The sequence below is a fragment of the Rhinolophus sinicus genome, linkage group LG09 (assembly GCF_036562045.2).
Source record: "Rhinolophus sinicus isolate RSC01 linkage group LG09, ASM3656204v1, whole genome shotgun sequence".
NCBI classification, from domain to species: Eukaryota; Metazoa; Chordata; class Mammalia; order Chiroptera; family Rhinolophidae; genus Rhinolophus; species Rhinolophus sinicus.
This window is the reverse complement of record NC_133758.1, coordinates 42,607,842-42,629,461: the sequence shown is the minus strand read 5'-3', so window position 1 is coordinate 42,629,461 and position 21,620 is coordinate 42,607,842. Positions and strand designations below refer to the sequence as shown.

At 34.4% G+C, this 21,620-nt stretch overlaps 2 protein-coding genes across 2 annotated transcripts in view; one reads left to right on the top strand and one right to left on the bottom strand.

Annotated features, from left to right (window-relative positions):
• The window catches only part of THOC1 (THO complex subunit 1), a 40,333-nt gene extending 30,292 nt beyond the window's left edge, over nucleotides 1–10,041 (top strand). Inside the window, exons 13-21 of the mRNA XM_019741212.2 lie at nucleotides 262–328; nucleotides 527–577; nucleotides 668–738; nucleotides 1,147–1,242; nucleotides 1,789–1,854; nucleotides 4,866–4,949; nucleotides 8,143–8,290; nucleotides 9,041–9,116; nucleotides 9,643–10,041. Of these exons, the coding sequence (XP_019596771.1) occupies nucleotides 262–328; nucleotides 527–577; nucleotides 668–738; nucleotides 1,147–1,242; nucleotides 1,789–1,854; nucleotides 4,866–4,949; nucleotides 8,143–8,290; nucleotides 9,041–9,116; nucleotides 9,643–9,938 (955 nt within the window). The 3' untranslated portion in view covers nucleotides 9,939–10,041. The remainder of the gene's footprint in view (nucleotides 1–261; nucleotides 329–526; nucleotides 578–667; nucleotides 739–1,146; nucleotides 1,243–1,788; nucleotides 1,855–4,865; nucleotides 4,950–8,142; nucleotides 8,291–9,040; nucleotides 9,117–9,642) is intronic.
• Nucleotides 9,934–21,620, bottom strand: part of USP14 (ubiquitin specific peptidase 14) — a 33,639-nt gene continuing 21,952 nt past the window's right edge. Inside the window, exons 11-16 of the mRNA XM_019741213.2 lie at nucleotides 20,950–21,015; nucleotides 20,703–20,795; nucleotides 19,501–19,629; nucleotides 14,167–14,227; nucleotides 13,698–13,805; nucleotides 9,934–13,032 (exon numbers count right to left, since the gene is read on the bottom strand). Of these exons, the coding sequence (XP_019596772.2) occupies nucleotides 12,881–13,032; nucleotides 13,698–13,805; nucleotides 14,167–14,227; nucleotides 19,501–19,629; nucleotides 20,703–20,795; nucleotides 20,950–21,015 (609 nt within the window). The 3' untranslated portion in view covers nucleotides 9,934–12,880. The remainder of the gene's footprint in view (nucleotides 13,033–13,697; nucleotides 13,806–14,166; nucleotides 14,228–19,500; nucleotides 19,630–20,702; nucleotides 20,796–20,949; nucleotides 21,016–21,620) is intronic.

The following is a 21,620-nucleotide window of genomic DNA, read 5'->3' as shown; positions in this document are numbered from 1 at the left end:
CTGTTCAGTTAATCAAATTAATTGAATGTTTTATTCTCCTTTATACAATTTCAACCACATCTTATCTTGAGGATGAAGTGCAAAAATTTCCTCTTACAATCCGCTCAATTGTGATTGTTCTTGTCTTGGTAATTTTTGACACTATTTACAGTATTGTTAACTTATCTTTTACATGTCTTGTGTTTTTCAAGACAGTATAATAAACCTTGAAATTGAGTACATATTGCTGTTAACTCAAGCATGCTTTTATTTGTTTCCTAGTTCAAACTATGTTTTAACTGATGAACAGTCACTCTGGATTGAAGATACTACAAAATCAGTTTATCAAGTAAGTTCAACACGCAACAAACCCATGATTGAACAAAACGGAAATTTAGAATTTTCTTTGTTTCAGCCCCAAATAGGAAAATAAGGATAAAGTTAAGCTCAGGTACAAGACCACAAACACTTCTTGGTTCTCTGCCTACAAACCACTCCTATGATGCAGAAAGTTGTTGAAAGCTTAGTATATTCTTTCTAATCACAGCTACTATCTGAAAACCCACCTGATGGAGAAAGATTTTCAAAGATGGTAGAGGTATGTGTTTTATATTTACATAGCCTTCTTAGCACCAAATAGAATTTCAGAAGCTTCCATATGCAAATGTAATTTCTTTGTTTTTCCCAGCATATATTAAACACTGAAGAAAACTGGAACTCATGGAAAAACGAAGGCTGCCCAAGTTTTGTGAAAGAAAGGTAGTAAATATATACTCATCTCAAGCAATATGAAAATGGCATTTCTAAATTTAATTTGACATATTATGTACAGCTATGTGTATATGTATTTCATATTAAAAAATGTAAGTTTTGTTCTATAAGATACAACCATTTTGATTTACTTCTGTTTGAATTTTTTACCTCTAATTTCTTGTGATTAAGTTCCCAGAACAAATTGGTCTATAACTAATTATTGAAAAAAATGTTGTATACCCACTTCTTGTAATTTGTACCGTGTGGCATTTTTGCCTTTTATCTGATGAGTGTTCTGTAATAATATGAAGCTTCTATCTTTTTTAGGAAGAAAACAATACATTTTATTTAACATTAAACATTCTTCCATGTCTGCTGTCCATTTGTAATTCCAGTATGTTTTGTTCACCACAGAACATCAGATACCAAGCCAACGAGAGTAGTATGGAAGAGAACAGCACCAGAGGACTTCCTAGGGAAAGGACCCAACAAAAAGATTCTGATGGGAAAGTAGGTTAACTTGTCTCCGTATTTGGGGTGTTATTAGTCATTTTTATATTTTGAAGATGTTACTTTAAGAGCTCTCAGTTTTTGTGTTTTTCCAGTTTTTGTGTATAGGTGACTGAAGTAAAACACCTCCCTATCAAATTATAGGGCCCCTTCTGTGGGTTCATACAACTAGACAAACTTCTATTTTGTCTCCTTCCAGAATGCATGGTTCTAGGCTATGGCATTCTTTCTACATCACACATAATACAGTTGCTGTTAGATTGATCCAGCTCATTTCTAATTGTTGCAAGGTACTATAATCCTTGAATTTCTGTTACCTTCTAGTTAACTATTCATTGCTTTATACTGTGCTTGAATATTTTTAGAAAAAAGTAATGGTGATTATCATTCAGTATATGCTCATAGAGAAAATTTGCTAAATATCAAAAATTACTGAAGAAAATTAAAACTATTTACTGTAAGTATTTTTATAGTTTTAAAGACATGAAGATGTGCACATCTGAGGTTCCCATTAAAAATGTGTTTGTTTATGTGTCTATTTTATAGTGAGGAGTTAACAAGGCTTTGGAATCTCTGCCCTGATAATATGGAAGCCTGTAAATCAGAGACAAGGCAAGTTTCAAATGTTTCACATGAAATACTGCTTTTCTCAAATATTAAGTAGAATGGAGCCTTTTGTCAGCTATAAGGAGAGTACAAAAGAAATGTAAAAGTTTATTGTGGTTGACAGCAGAATATGGCTTCTCATCATAAAACACCTAGAAGTGCTAATAAAAATCATTTGAGAAATCACAAAAAAATAAGGACTCAGGGGAACAATAGAAGAGGGAGCTAAAAACCAAAGTATGAACTAATGTTTTGGTTGCTTCTAGTTGGAGAACAGTATAGAATGACTCCCACTTTTGGGAACTAGGAAACTTGGGTTTTAGTAATCACAGAAGGACTTAGGCCTGCATGAATTTGTGACTGAGTTTTCCCTGAATAAAGCTGAGCCCCTTGACACACTACATTATCTGTAAAAGAAGGGCAGCGTGGGAGGTAGAGGCACAAGAAACAGAGAAGCTTGTCCATTTCTACCTGGGGTGTGGGTGAAAAGGAAAAAAGTATTCCCTGGGAAATTATAACCACAAGCCTGCTGTCATTCAGTCTTACAGTTTAAGTGTATACTACCAGCAGTGTAAAGGAACCCCCAAGCTAAGGGAATAAACTAAAAAGTCCCAGGCTAATGATAGAAAGCTTTCCAGAGGTCACACCTTCAACCTAAGCCACACAAGGATCCTACAGATAAAAATCTGAACGAACATTCAGGGAGACAGTCTACTATGAGTACAACCAGCAGGTGGAACAAGCAACAGAAGTTAGCCACTTCAGATACTGAAACAATCAGGTAAAGACATAAAGTAAGTATATTTAATATAATTAAAGACATGACAGAAAGAATTGAAAATAAAAGGGAACATGACACTCTCAAAAAGGACCAGATGAATTTGAAAAAACAAATACTTTTAGCAATAAGAAAATATAGTCATTGAAATTACAAAATTTAATAGTTTAAATAGCAGACTTGACACAGGTGAAATAAGAATTAATGATTTGAAAAATCACCCACAAAGCAGTACAGAGGGATCAAGAGTTAGAAAATATGAAAGTGCAAAAGTCAAGAACCACAGAGTGACAAAGTCCAACAAACATCCAATAGGAGGAGGAAATAATAGAGAATGGGAAAGAGGCAATACTCAGGCATAATGACAGAATAGGCATAAACTCTTATGTTCAAGAAGTATAGATCTTAAGTAGATAAACTGACTCTACACATTGTAATAAAGTCACCAGAGAGAAAAACCAGACCACAGCAAAAGAGCACAATTACACTGACAGCAGACTTCAAGAACAAAAGAAACCAGAAGATAGTTAAATGATAGCTACAAAGTGTTGAGAGAAAATATCGATCCCAAATTCTGTAACAAGTTAAACAGTGGGTCAGTCAAGAGTGACTGAGCAATAGTTACTTTCAGACTAAAACAATGAGACTCTATCATCAGCAGTCTTACTTTAAAAGGCTGTCAGATAGAAACTGAACCCAGGAGTAATGTGTAAGTTGCAGAAGGATTACTATGCAAAGACATTGGTAAATATGAATAAATTTCATCAAGAATTCACTGTATAAAACAATATTACCAATTAGGGGTTATTTAAAAAGGTAGAACTAACATACTTAATAAAAGTTATATAATACATGGAGTGATCTGAATTAAAGAATGTTACAGATGAAAATAGAGATAACGAATACCTATACTTCAAGTAAAACATGCTTGCTAAGTATGTAAAAGCAATAGAATGTATAACTTTCAAATGAGTTAAGGAAAAAAGTAAATATAGAAAATTCAAGAAACAAGTAAATCAGGGTTGTGAAAGGGTACAAGCAGAATTCTATTTTAAAAATTTGAAAAGATTCAAAACAAATTTTTTAAAAAAGCACATGAATGATAAATCCAAAATTCTGAAGAGTGGCTACCTCTGTGGGGAGAAGAAAACAAGATTTTGGAGGGGGGTTGGGTACTCTCAGCTGTACTTACAGTGTTTGTAAGCCGAAGCAGGTGAGGCAAAGGCCCGGAAAGTTTATTACATTGCTCCTGATTGCTTGCAATACAGTCATTTTAAAACTAGCAAATTGTTCCAAACATTTATGAATCAGTGGTTGGGATGTTAGTGTGAGCCGTTTTGTCAGTGTGACATGTAGGAGAAAAGAGGGTGGTAAACTCATAAACCTTACAGGTCTGTAATGTTCACCAATTAGCATGTTATTGTAATGAAAGTCATAAGATTTGATGCTTGATTTTTCTTTAGAGAGCCATTTTTCCCATTTTAGTCAAAGATACCTTCACATTAGATCTTTGGATATTATTTATCAAAATTCTATTTCTAAAAACATTCAAGAAGATGCAATTAAAAACCAACCATGTTACCATGATGATTAAAATCAGCTCAAGTTAAACTCTTAGAATCTTAGTATGTCTGGTTATTAGTTTTGGTTTAATTCTGGTTTAAAGTAAAAAGTACCCATGAATGGAAACGTGAAACTTTCCTGTTTGCTGGTGAAATTCAAATGCTACCCTGTTTCCCCAAAAACAAAACCTAGCCAGACCATCAGCTCTAATTCGTCTTTTGAAGCAAAAATTAATATAAGACACAGTATTATATGTTACATTATATTATTATTATATTATATAAGACCCGGTCTTATATTATATTAAAATAAGACCGGGTCTTATACTAATTTTTGCTCCAAAAGACTCATTAGAGCTGATGGTCCGGCTAGGTCTTATTTTCAGGGAAACATGGTAGTAACCCTCCAACTGCCCTCTGTGAGCAGTAACATTGTCATATATTAGTGTAGAATACAATGTCACGTTACACAGTGTATGGTAGATAATATGGGATAGTACCACACTACCCCCTTAGTCCCCTTTGAGAAGTTTAGAGTCATTTACCTCCTTAAAAATCTGAGTTTCTAAGTAATCTAACTGTAATTCAAGTATGGGTAACATCAGAATCTTTGCCACCATTTTACAAGTATTTTTAAGAACACACATGATCCTCACTAGTTATTTTTTATCACCCAGGGAATACATGCCGACTTTGGAGGAATTTTTTGAAGAAGCCATTGAACAGGCGGACCCTGAAAACATGGTTGAAACTGAATATAAGTAAGTAATGTTTCTCACAAGCTAATTTTCTCCAATATTTTTCTTAGGAATTGTATGTATATTAATTAGAATGCTTATTAAGGGAGACAGTTGATAGAGGAGTAGTACTTTTCCTCTTTGGTGTCTTTATGTTCCAAGTTCACATTACATATCCTGATTTCGATGCCCATTCCCATTGACTAGCAAGCACGACTTAAAATTATCCATGTTTAAGAAATAAGAAGTCCCCCTTGAGCTTACATCTCCTTCCAGCTATCACCTCTTTATCTGTTCCCCTTCAAATCACAGTACAGGCATGCCTCGTTTTCTTGTGCTTTGCTATATTATGTTCCACAGATGTCACGTGTTTTACATATTGAAGGCAAAACCCTCCAGCAAAAATAAAATTACAGCACTTTTTTTTGCTATATTGATTTTATTCCAGTGGTGTGGAACCCGCAGTATCTTCGAGTATGCCTGTATCTCCCAGCAGTTATTGATAATTGCTGCCTTTTTTTCCTCACTTCCCCATCTCTCATCAGCCCATTCCTGCTAGGCTGTCTTTCCCTGGCAAAAAGCTCTTACCAAGGTCACGTCTTCTTTTGTTGACTTCTCAATATCATTTCCCAGTTGATCTCTCCCTCCTTAGATAATGTTTTCTTCTCTTGACATCCATCAAACTACACTCCTACTGTTTCTCCTCGTCTTGCTGCTGCAATCTCCATTGCTGGCTCAACAATCCTCTGCAGTTTTGGAGTAACTTCAGGACTCGGTCTCAGCTTCTTCGTCTAAATCTTCTAGGTGACACCACACAGCATTATGATTTTGAACAGGCATTATGACGTTGTGATTTAAGGGCAAGGGCCCTGTGTCAGCCTGCCTAGGGTCCAGTCCCAGCACTCTGCCACTTACTGGTTAGACTACTGGGGTTGATTTAATCCCTCTGCTTGTTTCCTCATCTACTAAATAGGAATACAATAGTACCTCAGTTTTCGAACGTCTCCGTTGACGAACATTTTGGTTTACAAACGCCGTGAATTTTATGGATCTATGGTATCATTAGATAGTAAAATTCATGCTAAATTTGCAGTTTTAGGGGTTGATTTTAAAGGTATGGAAAGGATTAATCCATTTTGCATTACTTTCTATGGGGAAACCATGCCTCAGTTTTCAAATGTTTCAGAATTCGAACGGACTTCCGGAACAGATTATGTTCAAAAACCGAGGTACCACTGTAGTACCATTTCACAGGGTTGTTCTGAGGATTAAATAAAATTCACTTTGAACCATGCATGACATGTAACTAGCACTCAGTGTGAAAGAGTGCTGTGACCAGGTTTAAGTTAAAATTACTGTAACCTCTTAACTAGTGACTCTCTGGTCAGTTCTCCATGCATCAACCATTGATCTTTAAATTCACAAGTCAGATCTCCTGCTTAAAATCTCCCAGTGACTATTAAAATGAAGATGAAATCCAACCTCCCCACTGGGGTCTAAAAGATTTACCTCCTTGATCTGATTGGCATCTACCTCTCCAACCACATCTCTTTGCTTTTCTCCCTGCTCTAACCATACCAGCCCTGTTCAACTGAAAAGGTCTTTCCACCTCAGAACCTTTGCACTTGCTACTCCTTTTGCTTGAAACTTCCCTCACGGTATTTCTGTCACTTCAGCTCTCATCTCAGATGTTGAGAGCAGTTTTCCCTGACCAAGAAGCTCCTTCCCTTCCCCCTGTAATGCAGTCCTGTTATATTTATTTGATAGCACACATCTGACATTCTCGTTTCTCGTGTTGTCATCCTTAACACTGCCTGAAATCATCTTATACCTTGTGTGTTTGTCAGTAATGATGCTTGGCAACATATTCCACATTTACTATGTATCAGGTACTTCCTAAGCACGTAACCTTATATACCTATAAGGTAGAAACTGTTCTTTTCTCAATTTTAAGGAAATTAAGGCAGAGGGTAAATAATTTACTGAAGTTCTCAGCTAGTAAATGGGAGAACCAGGAAAATCCCTCTGGCCTCAGGGACCCTACCCTAAGTTGCAGTGTTGTGGTGCCTCAGCTGTTCAGGGTGTATTTACACTCTCCACAACTCCTGAGTGCCCAGCTCAACAAGGACTTGTTGAATGAATATTGACTTATTATTGTTAGGTGAGGCTAGTTAGGTTTTTATTTAAAGTGATAGTTCTCTAAGATTGGTTTAAAAACTTAGATGGTATGGATCTCTGGAGAATAAGAAAGTTTGTATGTATAACTGACAGGGAATTTTGTAAATGCTTAAAAGATTCAAATTGTTTAAGCAGAGATGTGTCAGAAAGGCTCTTTACCTGTTCAGGCAAAGCTTCGTAGCACGGTGTTAACTTGGTCCCCACTGTCTAGGGATAGGTTTGCAGGTGCCAGCATGTCTCAGAGGTAATGAGGCTCATTTCTAAGAGATGACTAAATAAACCAGGTTGCTACTCTAATAACTTGGGTGTTGGAGGGGAACTTCCAAATGACTTGCAAAAACTCAAATGGGAAAAAAATTGTACTGTGGATTTTTCTGCAGCTTGCCTCTTTCAGGGACATTATGTTTAGAATTTTCCTGAGGTGTCCCATTTCGTACCTTACTTTGTAACACCTGTTATTGCTTTGCTTCATTAGAGAACAGTTCATGGATTCTGTTCTTGGCATCATTACTTACTGTGTTGGCTACTGGATGTTTCCCTTTTAATTTTGGAGCCATTTTTATTCATGGAGGTTGGTACTAAGCAAACTGAAGTTTAGCTGGTACACAGCTAGAAAAACTAAATGTTGATTCAACAATCAAACCTCAGTGTTGAATTTATAAAATATACTGGAACTCACACCTGTAGGTGACTGCCGTATGGATATGAACTCACTGAACATAATGAACCTATTATGAATTTTTCTTTCAAATAACTAGGTAGCTGAGTCCTGTCCTGCACATACAGCATCTAGCCAGTATTGGACACATACTGACTTTGCATATAAAGTTTTAAATGTGCCTGCTACAAATGAACCTGCCTTTTCAGACTCTGTTGGTTTCTGTTATTAAGTGAACTGCATACTGAGAGGTTCTTTAGGACTATGATCAGAATGAAAAGAATGGTGCCTTCAACTACTTACCTTACAGAATTTCACATGGTGAATCAGATTAAGTAGAAGGGGATATAGAAATTATAAAACTGACATCTCTTTTTATAGGGCTGTGAACAATTCAAATTATGGTTGGAGAGCCCTGAGATTATTAGCACGGAGAAGCCCTCATTTCTTCCAGCCAACAAACCAGCAGTTTAAAAGTTTGCCAGAATATCTTGAAAACATGGTAATAAAGCTAGCCAAGGAATTACCAGTAAGTATTATAATTTTTTTCATATCCTTTAGTTGATGGTATGTTCTTTAAAACTGCTATTTGAGCAGAGCTGAGTTTAGAGTTTAATCGTGAAAAAAAATTATCCATATACCCCCATGTTTTAGAATGATGAAAAAATGCATTTCAGTATACATTTTATAGGAAGTACATAAACTGATAAAGTAACTTTAATAATTTTTATACAGTGTGCAATTTAAGTCTGCAGTACTTTGAAGTAAACTATTATCGTTTTTCCTGTTTGTCAATCAATGCATTAAACTGTCTTTTACCAGAGACAAGGTAGCAGAGGCAACCTGGCCTATCTACTCTGCTCTTTCACTACCATTTTCTCATTGTATTACTACAGTCTGGTACTGTGTGCATGAAACCAAATAAAGTTACTCAAGAATTTTTAAGGACAGTTGCTTCCCCAGTCTTTTCTAGACCATTGTTACTATATAGGTATTTGAAAGTCATTTTACCATACTTTTTACTGGCTCCTTTCTTCCCACGTTGGGGGACAAGGGGAGACTTTCCCACTTTCAGGTCTTTTTGTCCATTCCTTCTCCAGGCCAACCCTGTCACCCATTTGTGACATTTAACCTGACATTCACATTTAACACTCTCAGGGGTAAAGTTTGGGCCCTGTACTTAGAATGTCACAACCACTCTTATCTAAACAAAACGGATCCTCAGTTATCTTATTTTAGAAGTTGGCATTCTTGTAAACATTCTTCTTACTCATTTTAGCCTCCTTCTGAAGAAATAAAAACAGGTGAGGATGAAGATGAGGAAGATAATGATGCTTTACTGAAGGAAAATGAAAGTAAGAATTGAATTTTCTTGGCTATTTTACAAAATTGGAAAAGATTAGGGTTCTTTGTTGAGAGGTACGTTATTTAATTTGATCTGCTTCTCAACTTTTACCACGTTATCTCAGCTGTTTCTATAATGAGGAATTTTAAAACACTGCTTGATAATAACTTTTAAAAAGTATTTTATACAATAAAATTTGGAAGTGATGAGAAGGAAGGTACTTCTATTTAAAGGTGACTCATTTGTACCTCTGTTCATTCTTGGGGTGGGGGGATTAGAAGGCGCAGCTAGTTTCAGTAGAAACTTGCACAATTATAATAGAGGCAACAACTTTAGCTTTGGGTGATTTCCTACTGAGCATGATCATTAAGAACAGTTCAACTCATGGAAAATTAAAAAAAGGAATTGTTTTCCTTTTAAAATAAACCTAATTAAAGGTGATTAATATCTCAGTGGCATCTTCCCAGTTCTGTTTTATACTCTGAATTGCACATATTCTTGTACTTTGTACATAATTTACATTCCTTGTTTTATAGGCCCTGATGTTCGGCGAGACAAACCTGTAACAGGGGAACAAATAGAGGTCTTTGCCAACAAACTGGGTGAACAATGGAAGATTCTGGCTCCCTACCTGGAAATGAAAGACTCAGAAATTAGACAGATTGAGTGTGACAGCGAAGACATGAAGATGAGAGCTAAGCAGCTACTAGTTGCCTGGCAAGATCAAGAGGGAGTACATGCAACGCCCGAGAATCTGATTAACGCACTGATTAAGTCTGGATTAAGTGACCTTGCAGAAAGTCTAACTAATGACAATGAGACGAATAGTTAGCTTATTTTTTTTTTATTAAAACTGTGATAAGATTTTGTTACCAAGCAGCATTTGATAAGAGGTCCACTGGTTTTGGTAAACAATAAACATTTTTATAACAGTTGTACAGTTGGCTGGTGCTCCAAGAACAACAGAACACATATTGGCTCTTGATAACTGACCTCAGGGTTTGGGGAAAAGGAGGAAGCAGGTTGGGAAAATGGCCAAAATAAAGTGACCTCAAGATCATCTATTTTTGTTATAAATGAAATGTGTGATGAAGTTAAGAAGCAGTATTTATGGACCTGGTGTTGCCTATAAAATACACTATGCCAAATTAGTTTCCTGCATGCCATTAGTAGGTACAAAATTTAATTTGCTATTCTGAAAACCCCAGAATATCATTTTCTGAAACCATATGCCTGCTCTAGTCTCATTTATGTTTTAACTGGATCGGCAAACAGTGGTCTGTTCACAACCTGGTTTTATAGTAAAATTGACTGGCACACAGCCATATTAATTTAAGTATTATCTATGGCTTCTTTCACACTCCAACGGCAAAGTTAAATGGTTGCAACAAAGATGGTATGGGCTGCACATATGAAAAGGTTTACTATCTGGCCCACTATAGAAAATGTTTGCCAACCCCCAACTTTAAAAGAAATGGGGTCAAGTCTAAAACCTAGTTCTTTTAGCTTTACAAAAATTATTTAACCTCTCAAGTCTTTAAAATAGGGATGTATACCTCAGGGATTGTTGTGAAGTTTGAATGAAATGTCTGTGAAAGCACCCTATAAACAGCAAAAAGCACAATGTAGTAATGGCTGGAGACGGTACTATCTACGTTCTCCTGTTCGCACATAAGCATTACCTTTTAGAGGTCTAAGAGTAAGTAATCATTGTTTATTTTGAATTCTGAAGAGCAGCTACTAAATGCATCTCACACTAGAAATGTTCTTGCCTGGGCTTAACGTCACTAGCTATACACTGTACAGCACAGCTCTTAATATCAAAAGGGCCTCAGTGCTAGTTGCACAGCATATAAGGCACACTCACGAGTCAAGACATTTTCTCACCTGCTCTCAGAGACCTTATATACAAGGCTGAATTCTAAAGTAGCTTTATTAGTTTAAAATAACACTGGTCTAAGTTCCAATTTCTTATACTTAAAAAATCTTTGGAATAATGCTTTTTTTAATCAAATAAAATGAAGTTTTTTGTAATGACAAGGAGTTAATTATAATTTTAAAACTAATTTCATACACAGCTTACTTTGTTCTAAACCTACCTCACCTGATCTAGTAGTTAAAGCATCCTGCAAATCAGAAAATCTGTAAATTTTAATTGCTAAATTTATGTTTTCAAAGTTCTTCAGACCAAATAAGAGTAAAAAAAAAAAAAACCTTGCAAACTTAACAAGCATCATACCAATATAAAAGAAACATTATAAGTCTTATGGTCTCATCCTTCCCCCATTCTCTTCTACACCCTCTCCCAAAGCAAACCGAGTACGGATTGCCAATAATTAAGTTTCTCTGAAGAAGCTATTTACAAATAAGTTTCCCTGAAATGCTTATTTTACATCCTGTAGTGTTCTCAGATTATACCACACTGTTCAAACTTGAGGAAAATGGCCATTATTCTCTTACGAATCTGCTAGTTTTGATTGCTGTGTTCTGCAAAGCATTGAAACTGCATAAGGATGAGATTTCATGATAATCCCCAAAACTTTGTTATAAATATCTAATTCAAAATCAGAGACAATTTAGGTAATATTCTATCATTTCTCTAACAATCAAGCTCCTGAAACAAAGATGAGGAACTAATTAGAATATTAAAGAAATCTATCATTGAAATACCTCATACTGTTAGTATTTCTATCACTTTAAAAATCATTGATACTAAATTTTGAGATAGACATTAAGAGTTTGGGAATTGAACAGGAGTGTAAAAAGAAACACTAACTGAGCTAAGGAACAGTTCTTACTGATAACATCGTTGCATTCAGCATCCAAAGAACTCCATTACATTCACAACTTTGTGTTTCTTTTTAAACAATATAATGCTAGCGCACACACAAGATAACATTTTTAAATGGATGTTTAACAGGTTAAAACGAACCATCTGCAAAAATTAGATTAAACATATCTGAACTTCAGCCAAGCTCCAACACTCTAGAGACAAAAGACTTGAGGTCAAAAACTGTTAATTCCCTTTTTTTTTTTTATTAAATATCCTCATTTTTCTAAAAATAAGCAACTCAGAGCTTGTCAACATTTTTTAAGGTTGATTACTACAAAACCAATGCAAAGTTAAATGTACAAACCATAGTACATCAGAGACAGTAATAAATGTATAATCAAATGTACTTATTGATCACAATTTATTTTAAAGTCATGAAAAGCCAGCAACTATCAGGCTGGACAAATACTTGATTGTCCCCATGTTGCCATGGGATGTGGACAGCAGCACTGAGAGCACAATGAGAGCAACACTTACTTCCTTTCCATCTTCCTGGGAAAATCTGTTAGGTAAGGCAAAGGATGGACAGCTACTGAATCACTTGTGGTGTGAACCATGCAAGAACAACAAATAACAGTAACAGGTGTGCAATAAACATCACATTGCTGAATCTTGGGCTGAAAAGGGCAGGGAAAAAACCATCATAGAAGGTAATAGTTGAAAGGCATTTCAACTCAGAAATTTTTTAAAAATTAATGCAAGGAATTAGCTTTTTAAAATATCTTCCTGCCATCTTTAATACAGGGCAGCACAGTCCAAAGGCCATTTTTCTCGTTTCTGTAATTTTTTAGGCTAACACACGGAGTGGTCTGCTTCTGCCCTCTTTCGTTCCACATGAGGGGAAAGGAAACCACTTACGTATCTTCTAAAGCTCTGGATTATAGAAATGATCAACAAATAACATTTATTTCACACCTAAGCATAAATAGCTAAAATGAAGATTACTGTTCACTTTCCTCTTCCATTATTTCAACTCTGCGAGGCCCATAGAGTAAAACATAAGCTATATGCCAGTCTCCACCACCAGAAAGCCGCAGGATGTCCTCTGGTGTCACAATGCTGACCTTATCATCATCAAACTTAATCCATTCATCTAAAGAACAAGAGTGGAAAAGAAAGTTAATATCCCACAATTTTTCAGAGTTCCATTTCAAAAAAGGTACCAAGTAACATTATGCACAGCAGTATTCCATCTACCATATCAACAGTTCTCAAAGTATGGTCCAGGAATTACTCAGGTTCAAGACTCCTTTCAGGAGTTCCGTGAAAGTTACGACTATTTTTCATAACATTACTAAAGGATTAATTGCCTTTTCCCCTTCATTCTCTCAAGTGTGCTCTGGAATTTTCCATAGGCTACACAATGTGGATAAAGTAACAGATGGAATGCAGAAACTATTACGAGAATCTAGCTGTCTCCTATTAAGCCAGACAAAAAAAAGACCTAAAAAGATGTAAATCAATGCCATTTCTTGCTAAATTTTTTTGGGGGAAAATACTATATTTTTTCAATGTTATTTTAATATATAATGGGTTTATTATTGTCAGTTTTAAATGAATTTACTTCTGTTTTAATTTCTATTACAGTAAATAAGAGACATAATCCTCATAACCAAACGCTCTTTGGAAAAGTCCTCAATAATTACGAATTTATAGGGGTTGTGAGACAAAAAAGTTCTAGAACCACTGTGCTATAAAATTTACACTAAACAAACTGCTAAAATAGTGTGTAACAATTGAAAAAAGTAGAATCTTTACCTTGTTTTCTTTTCACCCATGATACGTAATGTCCTGATGAGCTAGACCTTCCCTGATGTGTTAGCACTGCTTGTAAATCATAGTATCCACAATTATTGGAGCCAATGTCTAAAGAAAGATATAAATCCACTAATATTAAGCAATGAACAGCTATGTACTTTCTTAAGCTAAGTAACCAGCAAGAACAACTGTAAAGTTTAGCCTAAAGACTATTCTAATATTAGAATCCAGTAAGACACTACTGTTCACTCAGACTTTTAAAGAAGTATATCATTCATAGAACTATAAGCTTCAAAGAGTGACTTTTACTGTATGTCATATTAACACATAAATTATACTTAAAGAAACCCAACTTTAAAAAAAAGCATTATATCTAAAAAAATATGGCAAGACAGTAATTTTACTTTAAAAAGGAACACACACGCGTGCGCACACACGATACCTCAATTGAAATGAAGATTTCACTTACCATCAGCAAAAGAAAAGGGCTCGTACTTAACTTCTTTCTGGGGACTACTCTTTTTGTCAGTCTGAGGAAAAATATGTTTAATTTTAAACCATGATATTGGAAATAAAATTTGCATTCTCAAAGAGTACAGGTTTCCCCACTATGTGAAAGTAGAGCATTCCTGTGAAAACTTTCATAAACCAAAATGGCATAAAGCGAAGAGTATCTCCTGCTTTCTGAAAGTTCACATTATACGACTTCACTTTTACTGTAAGCGAAAGACCTACAGTAGTACAGTAATGGCTTTTCTTATAAAAGTGAAAATCCTTGGATTTCTTTTGGTTAGCAAAGACAGGTATGTCTCATAAAACCAAAGTGGTATACGCAAACTTTTGGAAAGCAGGGAATACCTGCATTCATTTCCATCAATATTTACTGTTTACAAGTGCAAAGCAACGAGGCAGCAACAAAATATGGTCTGCCTTACAAATTAGTAAAATGATATAACTACAATTAACACAAAACTAGAAACCCAAAAGTACTACACTTTAACAGTATACAATCTTGTATGTATAGTAACAGATCCTCTGATTACAAAACCAACACTACACCACTAAAGCTAGAGCATATACTAGTACATATAAACAGTGCTCTAGGGTAGAAATGGAAAACCCAATTCTATAATTTTACCAAATACTATCAAACCACATATAAAATTGTTTTGTTGGAAAAAAAAAAAACAAAAAAAAAGCTGCCTCAAAAAAGAGAAGTTGAATTATTGCAATAATAATCTACAGAGAGTGCCAAAAAAATGTATACACATTTTAAGAATGCAGAAGACAAACTTAATACGGAAATTTTTGACTACATGGGTGGTCGGCAACCCAAGCCCCCACATTGTATATAATGTAATATCTACAGCAACCACAAATAAGCTATACAAAGAAATACATTCAAATATATTATAGATAAATCAAACTAGAATTCTAAAAAATGTTCAAGTAATGTACAAGAAGGCAAAAGAAATGAAAATACAGAATAAAATATAGATTTAAACACTAACATATCAGTAATTATATTAAGTATAAATGGTCTAAATATATCAATAAAAAGAGGTTAACGGATTAAAGAATATGACCCAACTATATGCTGTCTGTAAGAAACTCACTCCAAATATAACAGTCTGGGAAAATTTAATGTAGAAGGATGGAAAAAGATATATCATGCAAACATTAACAAAAAGAAAGCAGCAGTGGCAAATTAATATAAGATAAAGTAGACTTCTGAGCAAAGAAAATTACCAGGGACAGAAGGAATATTGTATAATAAAAGGGTCATTCCACCAACACAAAGCAATCCTAAATGTGTATGCACCAAATAAAAGAGCTATAAAACATGCAAAGCAAAAGCTGACAGAACTGAATGAGAAACAGACAAGTCCACAACATTAGCTGAAGACTTCACAAATCCTCTCTCGACAATAGAACTAGACAGAAAAATAGCAAGGTTATAGAAAAATGCAACCTCTCAAACCAACCATATCTAATCAATGTCTACAGAACAATCAACAACAGAACACACATTCTTTTCAAGTGCCCACAGAACATATTCCAAGATAGATCACATCCTGAGCTATAAAGCAAATTTCAACAAATTTAAAAGCATTTAATAACACAAGTATGCTCTTTCACTACAATGGAATCAAACTAGAATCAACAGACAGCAAAAATTTCCAAACACTTGGAAACTAAAAATATTAACAAATAATTCAAGGTCAAAGAGAAGTCTCGAGGGAAATAATAATAATACAAGAAACAATGAAAGTGAAAACACAATACAGTGTACCTCGGTTTTTGAACATCTCCGTTGACAAACATTTCAGTTTATGAACGCCGTAAATTTTATGGATCTATGGTATCATTAGATAGTAAAATTCATGCTAAATTTGCAGTTTTAGGGGTTGATTTTAAAGGTCTGGAACGGAGTAATCCATTTTGCATTACTTTCTATGGGGAAACCGCGCCTCAGTTTTTGAACGTTTCAGAACTCTTAACGGTCTTTTGGAATGGATTACGTTAGAATACCGAGGTACCACTGTATAATAAAATTTGTAGGACACAGTAAAAGAACTGCTAAACGCATACATTAGAAAATAGAGAAAAGTCTGAAAAAAACCTAAGCTCCCACACCTTAAGATCCTGCAAGAGGCACAATAACCCCAAAGCAAGTAGAAGAAAGTAAATAACAGTAGAAATCAATAAAATTAGATACAGAAAAATAACAGAAATCAATGAAACAAAGAGCCAGTTCTCTGAAATATCAATAAAATTGACAATCCTCTATGAAGACTGACAAATGAGGTAAAAAAGACACAAATTACTACATACCCTGCAGACATCAAAAGAATAATAAAATAAATACTAGGGACAATTCTACACATAAAACTGATTAACTAGATGAAATGGATCAATTCCATGTAAACACAAACTACCAAAACAAACCCAGTGAAACAGATCATTTGAATAGCTCATAACTACAGAGGGTGCCAAAAAAAATGTATACACATTTTAAGAAAGGAAAAAACTATTAAAATTGTAATACAATGAATGACGCTAGCATTCCTTTGACTAACGCCATCTTTTGAGCAAACGTCATACTACACACATTGCTACCATAATTAATTCAACTTCTAAAAGTAATACATAGATAACATCTCTTAAAATGTGCACATTTTTTGGCACTCCCAGTATAAAAGTTGAATTTGTAATTTAACAACTCCTGAAAAAGAAATCTCCAGGCCCAGATTGTTGTACCAGACAATACTACCAAACATTTGAAGAAAATTAACACCAATTATTCTACACAATCTCTTTCAAAGAGGAAAAAGAAGAAACAGCTAATAAACCAGTTCAGCAAAGTAAAAGATACAAGATCAATACAAAAGTCATTTGTAATAAATAGTCCAAAAATGAAATTAAGAAAGCAATGCCATTTACAAAAACATCAAAAAGAATAAGACACTTAGGAATTTAAGCAAAGTAGTACAAGATTTTTACACTAAAAATTATAAGACATTGTTGAAAAAATTAAAGACCTATAAAGAGAAAGACCCATCAAGTTCATGGATTGTAAGACTTAATACTATTAAAATAGCAATACTCCCCAAATTGATCTACAGATTTGATACAATCCCTATCAAAATTCCACTTGCTTTCTTTGAAGAAATGGACAAAGTGATCCTAAAATAAATATGAAAATACAAGGGACTCAGAAGAGCGAAAAGAAGAACAAGAAGTTGGAAGGCTCATACTTTGCTACACTCCTTACTACAAAACTACACTAATCAAGACTGTGGTACTGGCATAAGGACAGACAAATAAACCAGTGGAATAAAACTGAGAGTCCAGAAACATACATCTATGGTCAACTGATTCTCTCTACAAGGGTGCCAAAACCATTCAATGAGCAAAGAATAATCTTTTCAACAAATGGTGCTGGGACAACTGGACATTCACATGTAATAGAATGAATTTGGACCTGTACCTGATCCAATATACAAAAGTTAACCCTGAATAAATCAGAGACCTGCATGGAAGAACCAAAACTATAAAATTCTTAGAAGAAAATATAGGCATAAATCTTCAAGGCCTTTTGACTAGGCAATGGTTTCTTAGATATGACACCAAATGCAACATAAGCAAAAAAAAAGACTGAATTACATCAAAATTAAAAGCTTTCCCTTTGCAAAATACCGTTAAGAGGATAAAAAGACAAAGCTACAGGCTGGGAGAAAATATTTGGCAACTTATTATCCAACAAAGGACTACTCTTTTCAAAATTCAAGAGTATAAAACAGCACAATCAGAAAATGGGTAGAAGGCATGAAGAGATATTTCACCAAAGAGGATATACAAATGCCAAATAAACACATGAAGACATGTTCAACGTAAGGAAATGCAAATTAAAACCACAATGAGGTATAACTGCAAACCTATCAAATGGCTAAAATAAAAAAGTGACACCACCAAATTCTGGCAAGAATGCAGAGAGTGGATTAGTCATATGCTGATGAGAACCTAAAATGGTACAGCCACTATGGAAAACATTTGACAGTTTCTTTAAAAACTAAATATACAACAACCATGCAGAGAAATGAGTATTTAAGTTTACACTAAAACTGGTTAAATGAATGCTTACAGCAGCTTTAATCCTAATAGACAAAACTGGAAACCACCTGTCTTCAATGGGTGAATGGCTAAGCAAACTGCGGTATATCCTTATCCATATGGAATACTATTCAGCAATAAAAATAAAAAAAACAACTACTGCTATATGAAACAATCTCCAGAGAATTAATCTCCAGAGAATTATGCTGAGTGAGAAACGTCAATCCCAAAAAGTTACATAATGTATGATTCCATTTATTCCTTCCTTGAAATGACAACATTACAGAAATGGAGAACAGCGGTTGTGAGGAATCAAGGAGAGGGTTAGGGTAAAAGGGAAGTGGGTTTGGCTACAACGGGGCAAAACTCCTATGAGGGATCTTTGTAGTGATGGAAATGTACTGTGTCTGGATTGTATCGATGTCAATATCCTGGTTGTGATACTGTATTACAGTTTTTGCAAGATGTAACCACTGGGGCAACTGTATCAAAGATGCTCCAGGTATCTTTGTATTATTTCTTAAAACTGCATGTGATTCTACAACTTTCTCAAAATAAAGTTTCATTTTTTAAAAATTGCTTCTCTCTCTCTAACAGTAACCTATTTTAAAATTTAATAGATTATAATATCACAATGGAAATCTTTCTAATTACCAGCAAATACCATTTTCATTTTGAAGGAAAAAATCCAACAAATAATAATTCAGCTGCACTTTATCTGAACCCAAGACAATACAATGTGTTAAACATAAAGTTGCTAAGGTTATAATTTTAGAAGCTACAGGAATTCTAGCAGCATTTATTAAAAGATACGACTCAATTGTCACAGTGAGAATAACTGAATCAATATGTTGTACAACCAAGTCTATCTAAAAATGGATATAACTCCATGCCTTGCAAGGAAAATAAAATATGCTGAAAATACTAGGCAAGGTTTTACAGGGGGAAAGAAAATATTATGTTTATTCTACTATAAAGGACCCATTTATCATAACTATAGTTCTTTTTCTTATGCTAAAATACACCTAAAACTTTAAAGGCTTGCATCAATTTATGTGGGATTTGTGTATTTGCTAAATAAAACACAGGGTCATCCATTTTTACTAATAAGTTAACAATACAAAGTAACTGTTAAACACTGATTGGATACTAAAATATTAAGATTAGAAAATCAGCAATAAGAACCTACTGTCTTTGTCTGCTGATTCACTTTTTTATCTTCTAGATCCTTGAATTTTGATCGAAAAGAGACCATTTTCTCTTGAAGTTCAGGTGTACATAGTTCATACACATCCAACATAAGAGGAAATTTAACATCCTACATACAAACCAGAAAGAAAATAAAGTGTAAGAGACATAAAGGTAGTTATTTAAAATACCTACCACACTTTTAAAGTAACGCTTCCATAATTCAACTCAAGTTGAAAATAAAATGCATAAAAATCACTTGGAAATATCTATGCAGTTGAAAACATCATCGTGCTTATTTTCAATCTGGTCCTAACTTGAAGGTAAAAAATTTTTTAATATTTTTCTCCATTAAATATTTTGAGCCATGAAACTGACCACAGAGGAGTTACCAAAATTTATATGACCAAAGAAGCATTTCAGAAATATCAGACTAGTTGCTGTGAAAATAATGGATATCTAAAACCAGCAGAGGAGTCAATTTACAAATGGAGTCACATACGACTTTTTAAAATTTGAAATACAATTTTATACAGGAACAGTGATATAGTTCAATAACTAATATTAATATATAAAGTTAACACTAGTAGATACTTCAACTACACTCAGTCTTTTCATTTAACACTAAGTATATTTGAAAATATATTACGAATTTCAGCTTAAGAGGCTAGAATTATATATACCTCCTTCAAGGATCAGAGACTGGATATGTAGCAGTGCTACAGCTCAATAACAGCTACTTCCTAAGGCTGGCCCCTACACTCTTGGGCACCAATAATTTAATACTCTCTTCTTTCACTTGGAAGAAAGGAACCGCCTAGAACAGACTACAGTGTGCTCTACTGTACCCTCCCCATCTCTAACCCCAAATCTTCCTGGAGCTGAGAACCTGGTCTAGGGCAGTATTAATGGAGAACGGAAGGCATCAATCAGAATTATCTGGAAATCTTTTTAAAAATGTTAAGACCACTGAAACAGATACTGGGCGTTGGGGAGAAGCCAAGCATGCGTATGATTCAAAATAAAATGGACAACAGACAATTCCAATGCACATCTTGGTTAAGAATCATTTGTCTAAGTAATAAATTCCCTATTTATAGTATTTCAAAGAGTTTATCCCTAAGGAATAAAGAAACCTACTGTAAGGGATTGCCTTCTGAGAATAATTAATCTTTTTATTATACTAAAGAGTTCATTACTAACCTTAAGAACTTTAGCATTCACAGATTCCTTCTCTTTATAAAAAAATCGAACCATCTGAATAGTCAAGTACGCAGGTAGCCGGCTGATCTTGGACTGAGGAGAAAATGGAAAGAAATCCTATTTACATGCGAATACCACACAAGTTTTTAATTCCTTGGATTGGTAAAAACAAAGACTGGGCAACATTAACTCACGGGAAAACTTTTAACGAAACGGAATTCAATTTCAAAAGGAATGCACAACTTACAGATTTGATGTACAAAGCATTTCTTTGCAATGTTGGAGACTGTTTGGTGATTTCTTCCTGAAGTCGCTAAAAAAACGTAACAGAAAACCAAATGTTAGTTTTAAATAACTTTTTTCTGCAAATCAGAATTACACCTGGTTCTTTTAAAAATTAGTACTACTTAATAGACAATGTACAGTAAGGATATCAATGGACTTACACCAATGAGAAATAATTTGAATGAGGACAACGTGGGAAGACTTTTAGATATGGTTCAGTTCTTAAAAGCCATCAAAAAATTTATACTAGTGCGAACTCATCGGCATGTAAATGTTTTAAGTTTTTAAATTATGACCCCACTGTTACTCAGATTCTGAGTTTATACTGCATTTTATATAACATAAGAAAACCTTTTATGGCATTCCTCTACTTATGGTTTATTAGAATACTCATATTAGAGGAAAATTAAGAGAATGTAGGAAGTCCGTGTTCTTTATGCTTTATATTTAAACGCCTTCCAGAACCAATCAATTATTGTTAAATTTCATAAAAGTCATAACAAAGAAAATCTGTTAATCTAACGTATGTGAGAAAGACTTTGGTTGTTTTATATGTCTTAATGATCATGTCTGCCTTTCTATTTCTTACGGCCTGTGTGACACTGGGCAAGATAGTTTATCCCCTCTTGACAT